This window comes from Pelodiscus sinensis, chromosome 3, assembly GCF_052426305.1.
Source record: "Pelodiscus sinensis isolate ZL-2025 chromosome 3, ASM5242630v1, whole genome shotgun sequence".
NCBI lineage: Eukaryota > Metazoa > Chordata > Testudines > Trionychidae > Pelodiscus > Pelodiscus sinensis.
In genome coordinates this window covers 15,865,773-15,886,930 of record NC_143054.1, presented here as the reverse complement: position 1 = coordinate 15,886,930, position 21,158 = coordinate 15,865,773, and the positions used below count along the sequence as shown (strand labels likewise).

Below are 21,158 nucleotides of genomic sequence, written 5' to 3'. Positions count from 1 at the left end.
TGGGAGCAAAAGAGGCCTTGGGTTCAGCCCCATCTCTCTTATCCATCTCTTGTTTCTCCCTTTCCATTGCATCCTGGTTCCCACATTCCATCAGACTGCAGCTATTCTCCCCATCCACCACTGCTGTGCATGAGTTGGGATGCATCTTTGTTAATAGGGGGACAGTAACCTGAGCTGGCTGGTATAATGGCACAGCTCTTTTGCTGCTGAAGTGATGGAGGGACAGTCAGGCCAAATTTGAGTGTGTTGTGACTGGGCAACTGGGCTTCTGCTCTCAGTCCTGAGCTCCCCTTCACATGGCAGGGCCTACGCCCATGGATAGAACCACTACTGCGGGGTCATCAGAGCAATGAAACATATGCTTTATAATTGACTCTTATGAAATGTGTATATATACCGGTAATCTGTTTTCCAATTCCGTCATCAGGGTTAACTGGTTGATTAAACAGACAAAATGTGAAGAGAAAAACAGAACTTACAGCAGAGTTAGCGGCTTTTCCTGACAGCATGTTGAGTGAAAGTAGAGCAATGCTTACATAAAAGCACACACTTTAATAACATTTTAACTTGAAGTAATCAGCAAGTATTTGCTGCTCCAGAAAACTGGCAGCTACTTGCAGTAGCGTGAAGTTAAATGAAGGCACAGTACTCTGTGTGTGTGTGTGTGTGTGTGTGTGTGTGTGTGATTTTATAGAATACCTGAATAATGATAATGTGTGTGTATGAGTACATAGATACACATGAATGTATGCACACACACGTATACTACATGGCTACGTCTACACTGGCATGATTTTCTGAAAATGCTTTTAACGGAAAACTTTTCTGATAAAAGCATTTTCGGAAAAGCGCGTCTAGATTGGCAGGATGCTTTTCCGCAAAAGCACTTTTTGCAGAAAAGCGTCCGTGGCCAATCTAGACGCGCTTTTCCACAAAAAAGCCCTGATCGCCATTTTTGCGATCGGGGCTTTTTTTCGGAAAACAGTACTGTGCTTTCTACACTGGCCCTTTTGCACAAAAGTCTTTCGGAAAAAGACTTTTGCCCGAACGGGAGCAGCATAGTATTTCCGGAAAAGCACTGACGATCTTACATGAGATCGTCAGTGCTTTTGCGGAAATTCAAGTGTCCAGTGTAGACAGCTGGCAAGTTTTTCCAGAAAAGCGGCTGATTTTTTGGAAAAACTTGCCAGTCTAGACACAGCTCATGAGCACAGAATTGGAACAATGGGGGTACAGGGACATCCAACTCTTCAGGTCTGCAGCCTGATTGAGATAATAGTAAAAGGCACATAAAGGCTATGTCTAGACTGCAGGCTTCTTTCAGAAGAAGCTTTTCTGGAAGAGATCTTCCGAAAAAACTTCTTCCAAAAGAGAGCATCTACACAGCAAAAGTGCTTGAAAAAGTGATCTGCTTTTTTTTGAAAGAAAGAGTCCATTCAGTGTGGATGCTATCTCGCATTTAAGCTGTGATTACTATGGATGGAGTGGCCACCAGGGCACCTGTGCTTTTTCCTCTTTCCTCTTCTTTTGAAAGAACTCCCTCTTCCCTGTCCACACACCCCTTTTTCCAAAAGAGCTCTTTTGGAAAAAGGCTTCTTCCTCGTAGAAAGAGGATTACCAACACTGGAAAAAACCCTCTGTTCTTTTGATTTTTTTTTTTTTAAAGAAAACAATTGCAGTGTGGACGTAAATGAAGTTTTTTCAGAAAAATGGCATTTTTTCGGAAAAAGCTCTGCAGTTTAGACATTCCCAAAAGGGGTTGTTCCATGCAACAAAGTTCACAACATTACCAGAGCACCCTGAGCCATCATTTTAGAAGGCAACCGTCTCATCACTCTTACTCTGACCCCCACCTTGCACTGCTGTGGTGTGACTCAGCATTTTTATCTATTTTCCTGATCTCATATCTTCCTGATACATAGCCTGAAATTGCCACAAGAAACTACAAGGATGGGCACATTACAAACGGGAGAAAGAAAATCTACTTTTCCTTAATTGCATTTCATTATATGCACATTAAAGATGGGCCAAACCCCCAGAGCTGAACATTTTAAGAACATTTAGATTCAAACTTGTATTTTGTGGCTGTCATTTTATAACCTTCATATACTGGGAGACCATTGTACTGTTCCCCAGATTGTCAGTCCATCTTGATCATTATTTTTATATTCTAAATTCCCTCCATTAAACCTCCCTATTTCTGTTATTAAAGCACTAAGAACTGAATATGATGAGCCAAATTCAGCTTTTATCTTTACACTTTAAATCTGAGGCAGCTTTCTTTAACTCAGAGACACGGCTGGCCCGAGCCCTTTTGGTGCCCTGGGCCCGGGCGTGCGGTGCCGCCCCCGGGTGTAGGGTGCTTACGTGGGTCCACTCCCCCCCGGGAGTGTGGGCTCACCCCCCTGGGGAGCACAGCGCATGTGCACGCCGGCCACAGCTACTGGCGCGCAGCCCGGGGCCCGTTCCCTGGGCGCACGGCGCATGCGCAGCCCAGCCCGGCCTGGCCAGCGCTTCTGGCGCGCGTGCCGGGACGTGCAGGGCCCCGCAGCCGTGGGGGGAAGGGTGCTGCTGTCCAGTGCCCCTTACAGCTGCCATGAGGCGTCCCTCATCAGTTGGCGCCCTGGGCAGCTGCCCGGCTTGCCCATGCCTCCGTCCGGCCCTGCTCAGTGGAGTTACTCCAAAGCATTGGGATCAGTCTGTGAGATTAACAATGACTTCACGGATAGCTAGGACACTGGAAGATAATAGCATTTGGAAATGACAATGGAGACATTATAGGCTCAGTCCTAAATGCCCTTCTGGCTTCTTTGTGTCACTCCTGGAAAAGGATAGAAAACTCACACAGCTCCTTAGCTGGGGATTCCCTAGCATGTGGAATCTCTGGGCCATGTAGAGCTGGTGGCAATGCTCTCCTACAGTTATCTCCTCCTGGCCTAGGGAGTGGGAAGTGGATGTTTCAGGTGGAGATAGGGCACAGTCAGTGCCAGTGTGAGCTCTGGAAATTCCTGGCTGGTCCCTCTGGGGGGAAAATGACTGGTGAATGGTGTTTGTAACATGCCTAGGAATTGAGTACTATGTGACTGCATGTGCATTACCTTCTGATAATAGAGCGCTTAAATCACATTTGGGAACATACACATTCCCGCTCTGCTAGATTGTAATAAGCAGATGGACGGAGAGTGTTTTTGTATCGCGGGTTCTTTCTTTCTAGACATAACATGTACCTACCACCTTAGAGTACTAGACACTTTTCCACTGTGCTCTTTCAAAAGCAAAAGCCACAGCAAACAGAAGGCTTATGAATCACTGGCAATAGATGTTGTATATCTTGTTATGAAATTCAAGGAGATGTAAAAAGAACTAAAGGGAAAACCATTAATATGAAACAAGAAGAGGAAAATAGCCCTGTTGATAGCAGAAAAAGCTGTTTGTAACTTTAAATGCCAAATTTTAAAAGCTAAAAATGGAAGAAACACGAGAGTCAAAGATGTGAAGCACCATATGAAATCATAGCGGGGGGCTAGCCAGAAAAATGAATCTAAAAATGGCATGGTAGGCTTACACATTCATTCTTTTAATGACTCCATGGCAAATTTACTCAGTATACAAGCCAAGAAGATAATCTTTGTTTTTCCTTTTAGCTTCCGGTCCTATAAAACTGAAAGTAGAACCGTGTCCTTTGTGCCTCTCACCTCATCACCAGAATAAATCAAAATCAGTCAAAGTTTGGCTGATCATGTACAATCACAGTAGAATCCAAGGGACTCCGATACCATGATGCTGGCTCTGGTAAAAGAAATTAGATAGGCAGGAAGATACTGGAAGCTCTTCCATGGCAGTATTTATTCTGAGCTGATACCAGGATGGAAAAAACATAGTTTATCAACTGGTTTATCGACTTAGCAATTCAATAGTCTAAACACACACAGAACTTAATTGAGAGCCCATTGATATCAATGAAAAGTCTCCCATTAACTTCAGTGGGCTTTGGCTCAGGGCCCTGTATCAGACCTCTGGGGAAAGAGAAGAGCTACTGCAGGGGCAGTCTTGGCATGGTTATTTGAAAAGCTTGCACACGGGCTGCCCTGTACAGGCAGTCCCGGGGTTACGTACAAGATAGGGACTGTAGGTTTGTTCTTAAGTTGAATTTGTATGTAAGTCGGAACTGGTACATATTGTAGGGGAAACTCTAGCCAAACATTTCTCCAGAGCTCAGTTTTATTCTCCAACACCTCACCTCCCTCAGTCCTTTATTCTCAAGATGAGGTGTCTGCTGAGAAAAGCCGCTCCGCGTCTCCCTGGTCTGCTGGGGAGGGGCGCTAGCTTTGCATCTCCCTGGTCTGCTGGGGGGAAGCAGCTAGTGCGGGGTTGCCTCACCCCGTTTGTAAGTAGGGATCCGATGTAAGTCGGATCCATGTAACCCGGGGACTGCCTGTATCACAGTTTTTAATATTTCCCAAAAGCATGAAATCTGAAATTTACTCCGTTTTCATCCAAGATGCTGAATATCTGCCTCTGTTTAAAGCACTCACAGAGCACACTTTGGAAGGTGCAGCATGGACTCTTTTGAGTCGTGGAACTGTGTAGGTGGATTGCAGGGAGGGACCTACAGTGTGACAGAGATGTTTTCCCAGAAAGTCCCATTTGATTCCCACAAGGCTCTTGGAGGTTCAGGAAAATGGACTTACTATAAGCTGTGTGAGTCATTTCCTTTTGTCAGTGGTTTGGAAAAGTTCCATACCAAACACTTTTGTATGAGGTCAAGTGATTATTTGGGGGGCGGGGGGAATTAGTTTCAGGATTACCCACCATTGTATTTTGGTTCCCAAAGCCTATCTTTTACAATAAATGCATGTGATGAAAAAGTGGAGGTCTTGAGGTCATTAATGATTTGTTACTATTTTCACAAGAGTTGAAGTTTTTAGATTCTAGCATCCTGGCCAAATTCCAACTCTGGGTCTACCTAAAATCTCCTGAAGCTTCAGCTTGATAAGGTATTCTTCACTTCCTGTCTTGAACAGTTGTGTGATTTTTTTTTTTGCTGTGTGCTATTGAAAGCCAGCATTTTACATTAGAGGCTGCTGCAGTCTTAAGTTGAATTTGTATTAGTGGAACCTCTGGAGCAATTGCTGTTTATAATGTATCCATTGTAAAGGTCTGATGCTGCTTGTTTTAATCATATAAGTGGTTCCATTTACTTCAGCAGGGCTGCTGGTGTAAATATGGTGAGCAGAATTTGGTTCTAAATTGGTAAAGTGCATATGAATATGAAAGGCCCTATAAATTGCAAATGTAAACTAGTGAATGTAAAATCCCATTTAATCAGTTAACATTTAACCAGTTATGTTTAATTGGTTAACTGCTTACACAGGGATGGGCAGAAGAGGGCTGGAGCACCCCTGCCCTTAGCACTGCTCCAGCTGGGCTGAGCCCACTGTGGGCGGGGGCTGCTGTGTTCAGGCTGGAACGCCTCCCACCCATGTCAGGTGAGTGGTGCTCCAGCCCGCACTGGTTAACTGTTAACATCCCTAAAGTAAACTGATGTCACTACAGTAGAGTCTCGATTATCTGACCTTCCTTTATCCAACATTCCGTGTTATCCGACCTGCCTGTGGCCGCCCAAGGCAATTGTGCAGGCGGCGGAGCGCAGAAGGGAAGGCACTGGGCAGTGTGGAGACAAAGGCGGTGAGAGAAGAGGGAGGAGAGAGCAGGGCCATGCGGCAGGATTCCGGAGCCCATCCACCCCTGCCCCCTGAAGGTCGCGGGGCGCCCCGATCTCCCCCATGCCCTCCGGCCAGCTGTGCTGCCCCTGACCTTCCCTATCTCCCCCAGCCAGTCACGCTGCCCCCGACCTCCCTTATCTCTCCCGGCCAGTTGCGTTGCCTATGGAGACATAGGAGAGGTCGGGGGGCAGTGTGGCTGGCCGCGGGAGATCAAGGAAGTTGGGGCGGCGTGACTGGCCGGGAGAGATAGAGGAGGCTGGGGGTAGCGCGGCTGGCTGGGGGAGATCAAGGAAGTCGGGGGCTGTGCGGCTTCCCATGAAGCAGCCGAGCGTCTGCAGAGCGGCAACTGATGGGGAAAATACCTTGGACCCCGAAAGGTATTTTCCGTATTATCCGACATTTTGATTATCCGACCATCCTTTGGTCCCATTTAGGTCGGATAATCAAGACTCTACTGTATTATGAATAGTAATAAAAGTACCAAGCAGCTAAATGCATTATCGGGGCATCATATTCTAACATACACAGTCTTTTTTTTTTAATCTCTGCATTGTCATTTTATTGTGCAGTAAGTGGTGTGCATGTCCCATTCTTTTAACAGATTCAATTGATCAGCAAGTTACTGGATTTTATTTTTGCAGTGTGTAAAACACTAGTGGCCTTGAAAATCTACACAGCTCACATATATACAAGACATAGACAAAAGAATAATTTTCTTTGATCTTTTTTTAATTCACACATGGTTCTTTTGAGATAGAGGTGGAATTTGCAGCATATTTTTATAATTCTAACCTCATCCCTCTCAGGAATTTACCCCACCCTCCAAAAAACTGGGGTAATTTATGTTGGGCATTTAGCCATACTAAGTCTGGCCCCAGCCTGCCCAGATAAAGAGTCTGGATGTAGTTTTCCTCTCTGAAGTCACAGTTTATTCAGCTCACAAGGTACTTAAAGCATTATCTGCAGGATTTGTTTAATGTTCTGCAGGATCTATTTTAATTATATGGAACTTTCAGAGCAAACATCAATGGCTGAAATACACAAATGAACACATTGCAGAGAACTGAAAACTGACAAATCTTTGCCAGCCTGTTTTAGGGTTGAACTTTCAATGTTCTTCTCTTTATTTACTCTTCCCTCATCCCCTGGTATATGTAGCCTTTTATATCTATATAAAACAGAGTGCGTGTACACACGCAAATGGCATTTGCTAAGTAGTTGGGTAAGGGGGCAGTATTCAGGGACTGTGGGGTGGCATTCTTTGGGGTAGCACAGAAGCTGAGAGCTAACAGTAAGGATGAAATTAACAATCAGAGAGTGGCCAGGGCACTAGCTTGGGATTCAGGAGACAGGGGCACAATTTCTTGCTCTACCAGAGACTTTGTCTGACTTTGCACAATTAACCTAGTTTCTGTGTGCCTCACGTTCCTGTCTCTAAGAATGTCATGAGGGTAAATGCATTAAAGATTGTGATGTGTTCTGATAGTATGGCAGTGGGGATGCAGACCTGATTACAGATCTCTACGACTTTGTCCTTACCCACAACTACTTCCAATTCGGAGACAATTTGTATCTTCAAGTCAGTGGCATAGCCATGGGCACCTGCATAGCACCATAATATGCCAACATCTTTATGGCTGACCTTGAACAATGTTTCCTCAGCTTTCACCCCCTAACATTTCTTACGCTACATCGATGACATCTTCATCATATGGACCCATGGGAAAGAGACCCTTTCCGGACTTAATGCATCTGAAGGTACTGAGAGAGTTGACAAATGTCATTGAGGAGCCTTTAGCCATTATCTTTTAAAAGTCGTGGAGGTTGGGAGAAATCCCGGATGCTTGGAAAAAGGCAAATGTAGTTCCCATCTTCAAAAAAGGGAAGAAGGACAATCCAGGGAACTATAAGCCGGTCAGTCTTACCTCGGTTCCTGGAAAAATCATGGAAGGGATCCTTAAGGAATCCATTTTGAGGCACTTGGAAGAGAGGAAAGTGATTAGGAATAGTCAGCATGGATTCACAAAGGGCAAGTTGTGCCTGATCAATCTGATTAGCTTCTATGATGAAGTGACTGGCTCTGTGGATGTGGGAAAGTCAGTGGATGTGATATACCTTGACTTTAGCAAGGCTTTTGATACGGTCTCCCACAATATTCTTGCCATCAAGTTAAGGGAATGTGGATTGGATAAATGGACGTTAAGATGGATAGAAAGATGGCTAGAAGACCGGGCCCAGTGGGTAGTGATCAATGGCTCAATGTCAGGATGGCGGTCGGTTTCTAGCGGAGTGCCCCAAGGTTCGGTTCTAGGACCAGTTTTGTTCAATATCTTTATTAATGACCTGGACGAGGTGATGGATTGCACCCTCAGCAAGTTTGCGGATGACACTAAGCTAGCGGGAGAGGTAGATACGCTTGAGGGCAAAGATAGGGTCCAGAGTGACAGACAAATTGGAAGATTGGGCCACAAGAAATCTGATGAGGTTCAACAAGGACAAGTGCAGAGTCCTGCACTTGGGATGGAAGAATCCCAAGCATAGTTACAAGCTGGGGACCAACCAGTTAAGTAGTAGTTCTGGAGTATTGTGTCCAGTTCTGGGCCCCCCACTACAAAAAGGATGTGGATGCATTGGAGAGGGTCCAGCGGAGGGCAACCAAAATGATTAGGGGGCTGGAGCATATGACTTATGAGGAGAGGCTGAGGGAGTTGGGTCTGTTTAGTCTGCAGAAGCGAAGAGTGTGGGGGGATTTGATAGCAGCCTTCAACTTCCTGAAGGGAGGTTCCAAAGAGGATGGAGAGAGGCTGTTCTCAGTAGTGACAGATGGCAGAACAAGGAGCAATGGTCTCAAGTTGTGGTGGGAGAGGTCCAGGTTGGATATTAGGAAAAACTATTTCACTAGGAGGGCGGTGAAGCACTGGAATGGGTTACCTAGGGAAGTAGTGGAGTCTCCATCCCTAGAGGTGTTTAAGTCTTGGCTTGACAAAGCCCTGGCTGGGTTGATTTAGTTGGGATTGGTCCTGCCTAGAGCAGGGGGCTAGACTTGATGACCGTCTGAGGTTTCTTCTAGCTCTATGGTTCTATGATTCTATGATAAGAATTTCACAAGAATTTCAACGACTTCCACCTCTCCATCAACCTCAGCCTGGATCAGTCCACATGAGAAATCCATTTCCTGGACACTACAGTACAATTAAATGATGGAGAAATTTTCACCACCCTGTACTGGAAATCTATGGACTGCTATGCTTACCTTCATGCCTCTAGCTTCCATCCCAGATACATTTCTCAAGTTTTTGTATATAGCCATGCCCTAAGATACAACCGGATTTGCTCCAATCCCACAGACAGAGACAAACACCTACAGGATCTGTAAAGAGCATTCCTAAAACTGAAATACCCACCTGGTAAAGTGAAAAAACAAATTGACAGCCAAAAACCATGAACTACTTCAAGACAGACTCAAAAGAAAAAACAACAGAAATCTACTTGTGGACCTATAGTCCACAATTTAAACCCTTCCAAAGCATTATCCATAATTTACAACCTGTCTTGGAAAATGACCCCTTACTCTGAGGCCTTGGGGGAAAAGCCTACTCTTGCTTTCAGACAACCCCTTAACTTGAAACAAATCCTTTCTGGTAACCACACTACACAGCTACATCATAAGCATCCAGGAACCAACCCCTGCAATCAACCCCGGTGATAACTCTGCCCACACATCTATACAAGTGATTTCATCACTGGACCCAACCACATCAGCCACTAAATCAAAGGCTCATTTAACTGCACATCCAGTAATGTGATCTATGCCATAAAATGCCAACAATGCCCCACTGCGATATATATTGCACAAACCGGACAGTCCCTATAGGAAGGAATTAATGGACACAAATCAGATATCTGAAAAGGCAACACACAAAAACCTGTTGGGGAACACTTTAACCTCCCTGGATACTCATTAAGGGATCTACAAGTTGCTGTTTTGTTTCAGACCAATTCCATAAGCTAAATACACAGAGAAGGATTGGAACCCCACTTCATTCTCAAGTTTATCTCTCATGCAAATGGTCTAAATCGCGATATCAGATGGCTTGCACATTATCAACCAACCAAACAATGAAGGTGCCAATGGTTCTTGATGTCTGTGTAGAATCTGGTGTTAGTACTCTTCCTTTCCTAGTGCAAACTAATGGCTCTTATCAGCCACTTTTAATTAATTAATCTTTAAGGTGCTAATAGACTATTTGTTGTTTTTTAAGTTTTTCCTGTTGCAGCTTGGCTTGGCTATCCCTCTGAAATGTATCTACCCAATGTCCTCTTCCTCCCGCCTCTGTTTTTTCCTCCCCCTCCCTTCCCTTATTTATTCTTGGTTCTGGACTTCCAACACTTTGGTCATCTGAATAAGTGGGCTGTGCCCACAAAAGCTCATGATACCATCTACTTGTTTTGTTAGTCTTTAAAGTGCTACAAGACTATTTGTTGTTTTTTAATTTTTTCTTGTTATAGACTAACTCGGCTACCCCTCTAAATCAGTTTTTAATGTTCATTTTATGTGTAGATCCCAGGATACTAAGGTGTGTATGCATTTCAGCTGAAGACTTTCTGTTGAACATTTCCTTTCCCAGTCTTCTCCCTACATGCCACTTGTTTTGCTTTGTTTTTGGTTGGATTGCTCTCGCTACCGGTTGACTGAACTGTACAGACTAAATGCGTGCCGTGTCTTCTCAGGATGCTTGTTCTTAGTGTTGAGACAAGTATAACATTCAAGTCACATTTTTTATGTAATGTAAATTATTTTTCTTGACAGTTGGCTAGAGCTGGACACCAAACATTATGTCAAATTAGTTGCTCTTCCTCTTGCGATAACTTGAGGGATGTATTTCAAGGGAGCCAGATGTTTTAATCTTTCTTGGCTAGCAGCTGCCAGACTTCTGGAACACAGAAGTTGCATGGAGGCTGACCTTTAGAGGGGCTTTTACTTGCTGACTTTTTTCTAACTCCAGATATCTGCCCTGCATGTTGTTATAGCATTTTGGAAACTAGACAAAGAAAAGACTTCCTATATGGTGTCACTTAGACCACCCTTTCAATGCAAGAGACTTCCATTCAGCATACTCCAAAGAGCTTTAGCCCCTCTAGCTAGGGAATATTGTCTGGTGAGTAGGGTGTTGACATCAGGCTTCCCATGTCCCCAGTCAAGTGCCAGCTGTACCATGATGCCTGGGGTATGTTACTTAATCTCTCTCTTCTACTGGTTTCAGTGGAAGTTCGGAACCTAAATACTTGTGAGGATTTGGGCCTTAGTTCTCCATCTGTCACATGCAGATTATAGCACTTCCCTACCTCAATGGCATGCCCCAAGGATAAATACCTCACACTAGGAGGTGCTCAGATACAATGGCAATCAGTTTTAAAAGATAGGACTTTCCCTACTTGTCCAGGGAGGCTATTGATCAATGACTAACTACTTCTATTAGGTGGCTGTCTTTTTGTTACAAAACCAATTCTACAAGCCAAATACACTGAGAGGTGTTGGAATTACAATTCATCTGCAAATTCAATTCTCACACTGATGACCTCCTCAATCGAGGTAACGGATGGCTGGGACATTATCAACCTAACATTCAATGAAAGTGCCAACAGCTCTTTGTCTGTGTAGATTCTTGTGTTAGTACCCTTCCTATCTAATTGCTATCCTATTATCCTTATCTGCTTCTTTTAACTATCCATTTTTTAGGTGTTTATAGGTTGCCAGTTCTGCCTACTTGTTTTTCCCTTTGATATTTTCATACCCTCTGCGCCTTGTTTCACACCCCTTTCCTTTTTTTCCTTCCCTATTTATTTTGGGTCTGCACATCCTAAACTCAAAACTCGGGTCATCTGAAGAAGTGGGCTATGCCCATGAAAGCTCATGGTACCATCTACATGTTTTGTTAGTCTATAAAGTGCTACTAGACCATCTGTTGTTTTTTAAGTGTATTCTGTACAGACTAACTCGGCTACCGCCTGAAGCTTACGTCTGTAAGATTCTTCTTCCTCTCAGGATCACTCTTACTTTTGCAGACAGGGTTTACTGTCTGGGATAGGTTGCATGGAGACCTGGGGATATGTGCACTCTAATATTCGTGCTTGTGTGCAGGAAAAAGGGAGGGAGTCAGTGTCTCCCCCCACTTCATTTAGATTGTTTACATAGAACCATGGATCTAGGGAAGGCAACTGCCTGCCATGTTCTGTGTTCTTTCCCAGAGATGGCTGCACTTCCCTGGTGTGGGAAGAGATTCCTTCTTGGAGGTCATGATGAGCTGGTCAAAAACAGAAAACAATTTTTTATACAAATGTCTGTGAAATTTTACCTCTTTTCCTTTATATTTTTAAAATCTAAATTTACGAATAGTCTCTCATGATCTAAAATGCGATCTGTGGCCCTTGGGGAAGAAAGGCACTATATCAAGACAGAACAAGATTTTCAGAAATAACTAGTGATTTTTGATGCCTCTATTTTTGGGTGCTCACCTTATATTTGTTAAGGGATCTGATATTCAGAGGGTGCTGAGCCCCTTTTCTCTGAAAATCAATTTCACTTATGGCATCTCAACCATGACACCCTCCTTAGCGAGTGACTTTGACACTCTTGGGTACAAGAAGTTTTATTTAATCCACCCTCCATGCTTCCTGGTCTTCCTACCTCTTTTAGACTTCGATATTGCCCAGGCTTCTGTTTAGCTACTCCCAGAAAATTTTCCCTACTTACTGCCTATGCTGAAGACGATTCTTGCCTCTTCAGTTCTCTTCTGCAACATCTGTGTCCGCTCATTCCTTTTCACAAGCTAGGGCCTTGCACTGTTCCATTTAGTATCTTTTTCCTGACCTGATGAGATTCTGCTAATAATGCTAGGAGCTTAAGGGCTGATATCTTAGCTGCCAACCATGAAAGGGTGGCCAGTAAACGGAGTTACAGTTCTCAGCCTCAACAAAGACAGCAAGTCTAATACAGTGTAAATGTAAAGCAAGGTGATTGGGTACTTCCTGATCCTTTGTGGCTATGCAGGCTAAGTAATGATATGGGCAATCTATGCTTCAAGGTGTTAGCTGATTATTTACAGAGTTCAGGAAGGAGTTTACCTCCACGTGCAGGATTGCACACTTGGCCAGGTGCTTTTCACACTTGTCTTTGATGTGTTTTTTAGCTGTATAATAAAGCTATGCTCTAATTTTTGATATCCGAATGAAATTTTGTGTTGTTTTTAGCATCAAGAGTCACAGAAGGAACACACATATGATACTCTCCCATGGAGACTTGTGCTTTCTTGTTTTCTTAACCCTGAGATGTATGGAAGACCCTTATGCTCTGTAGTTATATCAGGTATTGGCCACTGCTAGAAGCACAACTAGATGAAGGGAACTGATGTTCTGACTATGTGGCAGATTCTCAGTAAATCTGGGTAGCTCCATTGATTTCACTCATTTACAGGTGAGGCTCATGCCTTACAAAGGTAAGGGAGAAAAATACTCTCCTCTTACTAAGACTTAGGTGGTCCAAAGCAAGAATTATAATGTTCTGCAGTATTACTCTGGTTTGTAATTGTATAAGGAATGGTTCATTGTTTGCCTTAATTTCTCTTCAAAAGCATTTGAAAGAAAAGTTAGTATGCTAAGGTAAAAGATGAGAAGAGAGAAGAGTGTTTATGTTAGGGGTTAATGACCTATTTTGAGAAGAACAATGCTATAATACTGCATGAAGTAGAAAATACAAATCAATCCACTTAGTGCTTTTTCATTTTTGGATGTTAAATCAGTGTCTTACAGAGACTTGTGCCACCTCCTAGATCCTTTTTTCCCACCTCATCTAAATATTTAGTCCAACCTAAAGACTTAGCAGTATTCATTACAAATAAAATGATGCCTTACTAAGTTTACAGTGTCTTGTGTTCTGATATTGAATCTGTCTTTTTAGGCATATAGAGCACACTCCTGATGGTGGTAAATGAGCATGTCTTTGGTCTGCTGACAGTATAATTAAATATGAGCTGAGCCTTGTAGCATAATGCAATAATTCAGTTTATTACCAGCTAAAATAATTTGTCCTAACCATTGTGTTTTTCTTGTTGTGCTTTTCTTGCAGTTCCCAGGAAGCTTCTGCATGAAACCCAGCCAAACCCAACCAACTACCAAGGAATTCAGCAACCACATTTTCCACACCAGCCAAGAGTGTACGATCCTAATGTTATAGGAGACGGCGTGTTCTTTTCCGATGTCTCGCCTTCCATTATAGAGCGCATTCTGCCAGGTAACTATGGCTGTAACAATATTTACAGAAACCTAATAGTGGTGCTAACAATTATGAGTTCACATTAACGGACACTTAATACCAGAATCCTTACTCAGGCATTTGTGCTGTTTATAAGCCCCACCCATTTTGTAGCCGTGGGAGAAATACAATTGTGCCGTTGCACAACTAGCTCATGATTTTGTGGCTTATGCGTTCTCTGTAGAGTCCTGCAATAAAGTACAGTAAGTGTTTGTCTGCACAGTTTAATGTCTACCCAACAGCTTCACAGCATGATCCTCCATGGTAAAGCTCACATTGACTTAAATGAGCTGAGGGTCATGCTATTATTTGATGTAGCATCTTTCCTAGAAACTCTATCCCCAAATGCTTTACATCCTTAACTGATTTAATTGCAAACCTGCCAGAGAAAGTCAGAGGCACGGGTGAAGAAGAACAGGTTTGAAATGGGATGCATAAGGTACAAAGATAAAGGGATGCTGTTCCAAAGCCTGGGATCAGCAAAGGAGAAAGCTCTTTACCCCATCAGTGATGCCATAGAAAAGGCCAGTGGTACTCAAAGCACAGAGGAAGACAGTGTCTCGGAGGTAGGCATGGGAGAAAGTGAGTGACTTTGAGCCATATTCTGGAGTGAATGGTGACACAGTGGAGATGGATGCGGACAGTCTACAGTGGTGGATGGCCTTTTCATGATACACTTTTGTTGCAATAGAATAAATCTCCTTTCGTCCTGCATAACTGCAGTGTTTTTTTTCTGTCCCTACAGTCTGATCATACAGATTAGAAAACCAGTTCTTTGGCTTTATGCTGTTTGTTGCTGGAGTACGGAATGCCCAGACAATCATTCATTTAGGAGCTTGTTTGATTGCACTCAGACCAGGTCTACACTGGACCCAGAAGATTGGCTTAAGGTACACAACTCTAGCTATGTAAAATACGTAGCTGGAGTTGGCTTAAGCTGAGGTTGGCACTGTCTTCACAGTGGGATTTCAATAGGAGCAAACACTCCCATCAGCTCTCCTTATTCTTTGTGACTGCAAGGAGTACCGGTGCCAACCAGAGCCTCCCTCAGCGTTCGATTTAGTGAGTCTTAACTAGACCCGCTAAATCAAACACCAGAAGATTGATTGCCAGTTTGGCAAGTGGAGAGTCATCATTGGAGACTAGTATCTGAGCCTCTACAGCACTGCAGATTGGATATTCATGAGGGAAGACAGATGAGCACAGGGGGCACATCCATGCACCACAGCGTTAAGACTCAGTAACAGATAACAGTGTTTTGCTTTTGCCATACACCTGCCAGAAATGTCCTGATAACATTGGGACATATGGGAGACTTTGGTATAGACTGGCACGTGCTGCTGCTGTGTGTTGAAAGATCTGACGTATTGCTGAACAGAGCACACAAGGGAGTAAATTGTCAAAGGGTTGCTCATTGTTTGTGAGAATCCTCCTTGTCTTTCAAATCCCTCTCTAAAACCTACCTCTGCAGCGATCCCTGCCGCTCGCTGGCACTGGTTAGGCAAATGCTAAGCTGAGACTTCAATTTTTCTGCTCAACTCGCTTCATTTTGTTACCTCATCCTCCCATCCACCTTATTGGTTAGTTTTCTCTGCCTGTTGACACCTAGATGGTACATGCTTTGGGGAAAGGATTGTCCTCTTTGCTTGTTGATTGCACAGCACTCAGAATGATGGGGCCCTGATCCTTGACTGGGGTCCCTTGAGGCTACCGTAATAGAAATAATATGAATAAATAATGACAGTTATTCATGGAACTCCAACTTTTCCTATATCGTCTCCATTTGGTGCCCTGAGGGTAGCTAGTTTGGTAAGTCACAATCCCTTTAGAAACACCCTGTTTGAAATAGGAGGCTATTGGCCTGCAAAACACTGTCAATTAACAGAGCTGCAACTTGGGCTCCTTTTCTTCCCTGACTTATTCAGCATCCTGTTCAGCTCCCTCTTATTCCCCAAACACGTGGCACTTCCAGTTGCTACCTTTACTGCCATATCAATCATTTGGGGTTGTGAATGGCATTTTGAAGGCTCTACATTACTGGGCTGAGGATATCTGACATGGCAATAATAATAATTACACTCCCGTAGAGTTTGTTATCTGAGATTGTCAAAGTGCCTGATACATGTTCTCACATTATTTCATTGAGAGAGGTGTCATTGCCATTTTACAGATAGGGAAACTGAGGCACCGAGTAATTAATGCTGCACCCAAAAGTGGGTGCCCAGTGTTAGGCATCTAATAAATAGCTTGGAGTTTAGTGGTGCTGAATGCCTGTAACTTCCTTTGGCTTCACATTAGGAGTGGAGTGGGGCATTTATTAGGGTGCTGAAATATGGATTTAAGGGGAGATTTTCAAAGGCACCTTTAGTGCCATTGACTTTTGTATCGAAAATGTTGGCTCCTCTCTGCCCTAGCTTTTTCATCTGTAAAACTGATTTTCAGTGGGGCTAGCACACCTAAATCTGAGGTGATTTAGAAAATGTCCCCTTTCGTGCTGATCTTTAGGCATCCATGTTTGAAAAGTTTAGCTTCAACGACTTGCCCAAGGTCACAGAATACGGCATCCAGTTCTAGGGCCCACATTTCAAGAAGAATGTTGACATATTGGAGAGGGTTCAGCAAACAGCTATGAGAATCAGGCTTGCTGACTGGGGGAGACGAGAGAGAAAGGGGGCACTTACCTCAGGGCCCAGCAATGGAATGGCAGCGTCAGCAGCTAGAGCGCTGAGCCCTTTAAATCACCACTGGAGCCCTGGGCAGCCTCCAGATCAGAGGTGGGGAACCTTTTCTTGGGGCGGGTGGGAGGGGCGCTGCCCCACAGAAAAATCAGTCAGGGGCTACAAACAAGTGAAAAGCGAAACAAACAAACACAAACAAACAAACAAAAAAACCCCACCCTCCCAAAAAGCCCACCCCATACAAAACCAAACTCTTGAGAGAAAAGGAAAGACACTCCCCACAATCCCCTCGCACACCAGAGCCCGGGGGGCCCAGGCTAGTAGATTTTGTATGCTCCAGGCCTGTGGTGTGTTAGTGGGAGGGAGGAGGCTGGAACACCAGCGCGGGTTCCTCAATGTTGGGGGGAGTCCTGCGCCTCGGGGGCCAGATCCAGGTAGGCCTGAGGTTCTCCACGCCTGCTCCAGATGGTGTTGAAAAGCTGAAGGGGGGAGACTAGCCCCCAGGGCTGTCTTCCACCAGAGGCCTCGTTGTTTCATTTCCAGAAGGGCAGAGCTTGGCCCTCCCAACACTTGCTTAAGGGTCCAGCAATTCTGTCGGCCCCGATAAGAATGATTAAAGGATTGGCAAGCCTGCCTCAGGGGCATAGAGTCAAGGAGCTCAATCTACTTAGCATGACAAAAAAACCCAAAACTAAGGTGTGACTTGATGACACTCTGTCAGTGGTGACACGGGGCTTTTCCGTCTAGCTGAGGGCTAATAGGATCCAATGGCAGGACACTGAAGCTGGACAAATTCAGGCAGGAAACAAGGTGTATCCATGAGCATCATTCACCGTTTCAACAATTAACGGAGGGTTGTGGTGCATTCTTAATTTTTACATCAAGATTGGATGTTCTTTTAAAAGGTCTGTGCTAGGAGTTATTTTTGGGAAGTTCTGAGACCTGTTATATGGGAGGTCAGACTAGATCAGCACAGTGGTCCCTTCCGGCTTTGTACTCTATGAATCTATGCAGTCACACTAATAGGATGCAGCACCACGCAAACATTCATCCACCTGAGCCGTCGCCCCGCCGACATTTTGAATTAACTTTGTTTCCCCTTCACCACCAAAGTTGTCACTTGACCTCAGGGGTCGATCACACCCAGGTGTTCACCTTGAGTGTGAGCTGTGCAGATACAAACACAAAGAGGCAGCGACCAAATGCAGATGTGAATGCTCTGTGTGCTGGAGTTGAAAGTGACTTTGCTCCTGCAGCACTAATTGTGCACCAGATCTGTCAGTTTCCTGAACTTCATACCTGTAGTCGGTAAGTAGAAGTCAGATGCAATTGCTGGCGACTATGCAGTGTTTGTTTGCAGCCTGTATCAGATACGAGGGGACAGGAATATTAAAAGGTTTAACAGCCCGAAGCTTTTGCTCATTCTTAGGTGGCTCTCCATGGGCTGGCTTTTTAATGTGTTTGAAACAATTAGTATTTCGCCATTGGTTGCGGTGTCTACAGACGGATCAAGGTACAGCCTGTTCTTAGTGGTGATCAGATAAGGTCTGAAAGGGTCTCTTTCAGACTCCTGAAATTAGCTGCCTTCCCAGCTCCAGTCTTCAAATAAAATCAAATCATTAACTCATGTTCCCTCACCTCTCTGAAGGGAAAATGATGTCTCCCGGAAACACCACAAGAGTGTGCTTCTGAAGGAAGTTGTAAACGCAGGCAAAGATCCGCCCTTCCCTTCATAAGGCTGGAGGGAACGCTGTGCTGCTTGCCAGGTGTGGATCATTGCAGTATTGCTATGAGATGCAAGTGTAGTCTTACCAACTCTGTCTGTGTCTTCTCAGCCTGTGTGCTGAGTTATTACGTGTTTAACAGAGCTCAGCATTGATAACCACTCTTCCATTATCCAAAAAAGAAAAGCAAGCTGATTATGTATTTGCTCTTCTGCATCAGGGTGTGTCTTAAGAAGGGGTGTGTGAAAGAGAACGATATGGGGAGAGGAGAAGCTGCTGGGTAGCCAGCATGGAAACTGCCTTGAATCCATCGTAGCCGCGCAGCTGGAGCTAACCGAGAAAGTCCAGCTGCCCAACTGGGATCGATTTGGGTGGTGTTTCCAGTGATTGGCTCCAGATTTTTGAATGTAGAGAATTCACTTGCTTTAGGGCAAGGCGCTGCTGGAACTGATGTGCTTGTTTCCTCACTCAAACAGAGAAGAAGAAAGAGAGGGCTGCTACCTTTTACCCACTAGGCAACACCGCCTTGCTGCTTCCTGTGGATGAGACTCAGTGGCTAGTGGCTAACAGCAGCATGGAGCCTGTAAGTGTTAGCACAGAGATGGCCTTGCTCAGCAACATCCTAGCAGCATATTCCTTCATCACAGGTAAATCACTCACCTGCTTCTTCTCTGGACTTCTCTGATGTCTTTTAAGATGTTCTGCGGGGCTGCACCAGCGTAACTGAGGGCAGAATCTGTCTCTTTGTATTTCTCCCAGAGCTTCATTTTCCCATTTGTCTCTCAGCAGCTTTTCCCTTGAAAGACTTGAGCGGCATAGCTCTAGAGAAGGGCTGACTGTATATAACAGGCTGTATTGTGCTCTGCCGTCACTTGGACTTGCTCTCATCCGAAGTTAAATACAATGTAATCTTAGATGTGGTATTATTTTTAATGTGCCTTTTTTCTTGAGATCAAAGGCTGGCTCATTAAAAGGCAAGCTTGTGGTCCTGTAATTTGGAAAATAAGTGGCACTTAGATCATTACCCTGCTTAAGAGAATTTGGCTTCTCTTCAGTGGAAGTGTGAAGATGGAGTTATGGCTTAGTGTAATTATATATTTAAATCTAATTTAGGGAAAGCTTTCCTCTGATCACAGCTTAGCTTTCATCCACATTTTTTTTGTTATGTATCTTTCATGTAACACAGGAGCTTTCCTCCATTTATATTTATTTTACAGTCACTCTCCCCATGAAGATCATCAGCCCAAATGAGTGCTTGAGGGCAGCCAGGATGGGGGCCCCCAGTATAGAATCAGAGGCACAGTTGCACACGCTTCCATTTGTATTAGTGAGAGCAGCGCTGGTTGGTGCTACTCACAAAGTGGGTGGATCTAGCCAAACAAAGTGTGGGGTCAGGCTAGCTAGGAGTTGTGTTGATTTACCACATTCCTCAGTCTGACTTCTGATGACGGGGTCGGTGTTTGCCTCTGTAATTACCATTGGCATTGCAAAACTACTGTCCGCGGACTTGAGCCCCCTTTCCCTTGTGTAACAGAGACAGTGTTTGCATTTGCTGGCCTAGCGTTGCACATGGTGAATAAACCCACTGACCGTACTGAGGCTAAGCCAAGGAAAGCGCAATGTTCAGTCTGGCAGAACCAGCACCTACATGATTAAAATGCAAACAGTGTTGAACTTTCTTTTTTCACTTCACTCAGCTTCAGTCACTTTTATTTCCCCTCGGCAACACACTCTGGTTCTCATGCCCTTGCACAAGGCTGTTGTGTTTTGGTCCCCAACACAAAGTCTGGCATTCTAGTTGTGGCAAATATACATATATTCAGGAGAATGTTTCTGTGTTGAGTTCCTTTTGTAGCACTTTTTAAAAAAGCAACCCTGCTGTTAAGTGCAAGGTTCTGCCATCCTACCCATCTGATGGCAGTAGCAGGGCCTGACATTCCAGGATCCCTTTGAAAGCAGAGATTCTTAATGTAGAAATAAATGTCCTTCATAATTTAAGATTGAATATTATATGGTTCATAGATATGGACTCCTGTACCAGAAGATTTCAAAGAGCTGTAAATGCATCGTCTGTCTAATCTGTCTCTCTAGCTGTTCATCCAATCTATCCCCACTGGAGTGCTACACAGATTAGCAAACTGTTTTAATCTTTCTGCTAATATGGATTAAATCATAGAATCATAGGGTTTGAAGAGACCTCAGGAGGTCATCAAGTCCAACTCCCCTGTTAAAAGCCAATCCCAACTAAATCATCTCAGCCAGGGCTTTGTCAAGCCGGGACTTAAAAACCTCTAGGAATGGAAATTCCACTACTGCCCTTGGTAAACTATTCCAGTGCTTCACCACCCTCTTAGTGAAATAGTTTTCCCTAATACTCAACCTAAACCTCCCTCACTTCAACTTGAGACCACTGCGCCTCATTCTGTCATCTGTCACTACTGAGAACAGCCTCTCTCCATCCTCTATGGAACATCCCTCTAGGCAGTTGAAGGCTGCTATCAATACAGTTTATCAGGGCAAATAGAAATATAATGGAAACATAATAAAGATTGCAGAGGATAACTGTGTTAGCCTGTTTCAGCAAAAACAATGAGGAATCTGGTGACACCTTAAAGATTAACAGATTTAAGCTTTCATGGGCTGAAGTCCACTTTGTGAGCTGCATGAAGTCTAATAATAATAATAATAATTAATAATAATAAATAATGGTTTATATTTC

The 21,158-nt window shown here is 44.1% G+C and overlaps 1 protein-coding gene across 4 annotated transcripts in view; it reads left to right on the top strand.

The window, feature by feature from the left end:
• Positions 1-21,158, top strand: part of EVA1A (eva-1 homolog A, regulator of programmed cell death) — a 283,259-nt gene that overhangs the window by 250,737 nt on the left and 11,364 nt on the right. For all 4 annotated transcript variants that reach the window (XM_075923396.2, XM_089777027.1, XM_089777026.1 and 1 more), the window contains 2 exons: positions 13,852-14,016; positions 18,916-19,086. In XM_075923396.2, the coding sequence (XP_075779511.2) occupies positions 13,852-14,016; positions 18,916-19,086 (336 nt within the window). The remainder of the gene's footprint in view (positions 1-13,851; positions 14,017-18,915; positions 19,087-21,158) is intronic.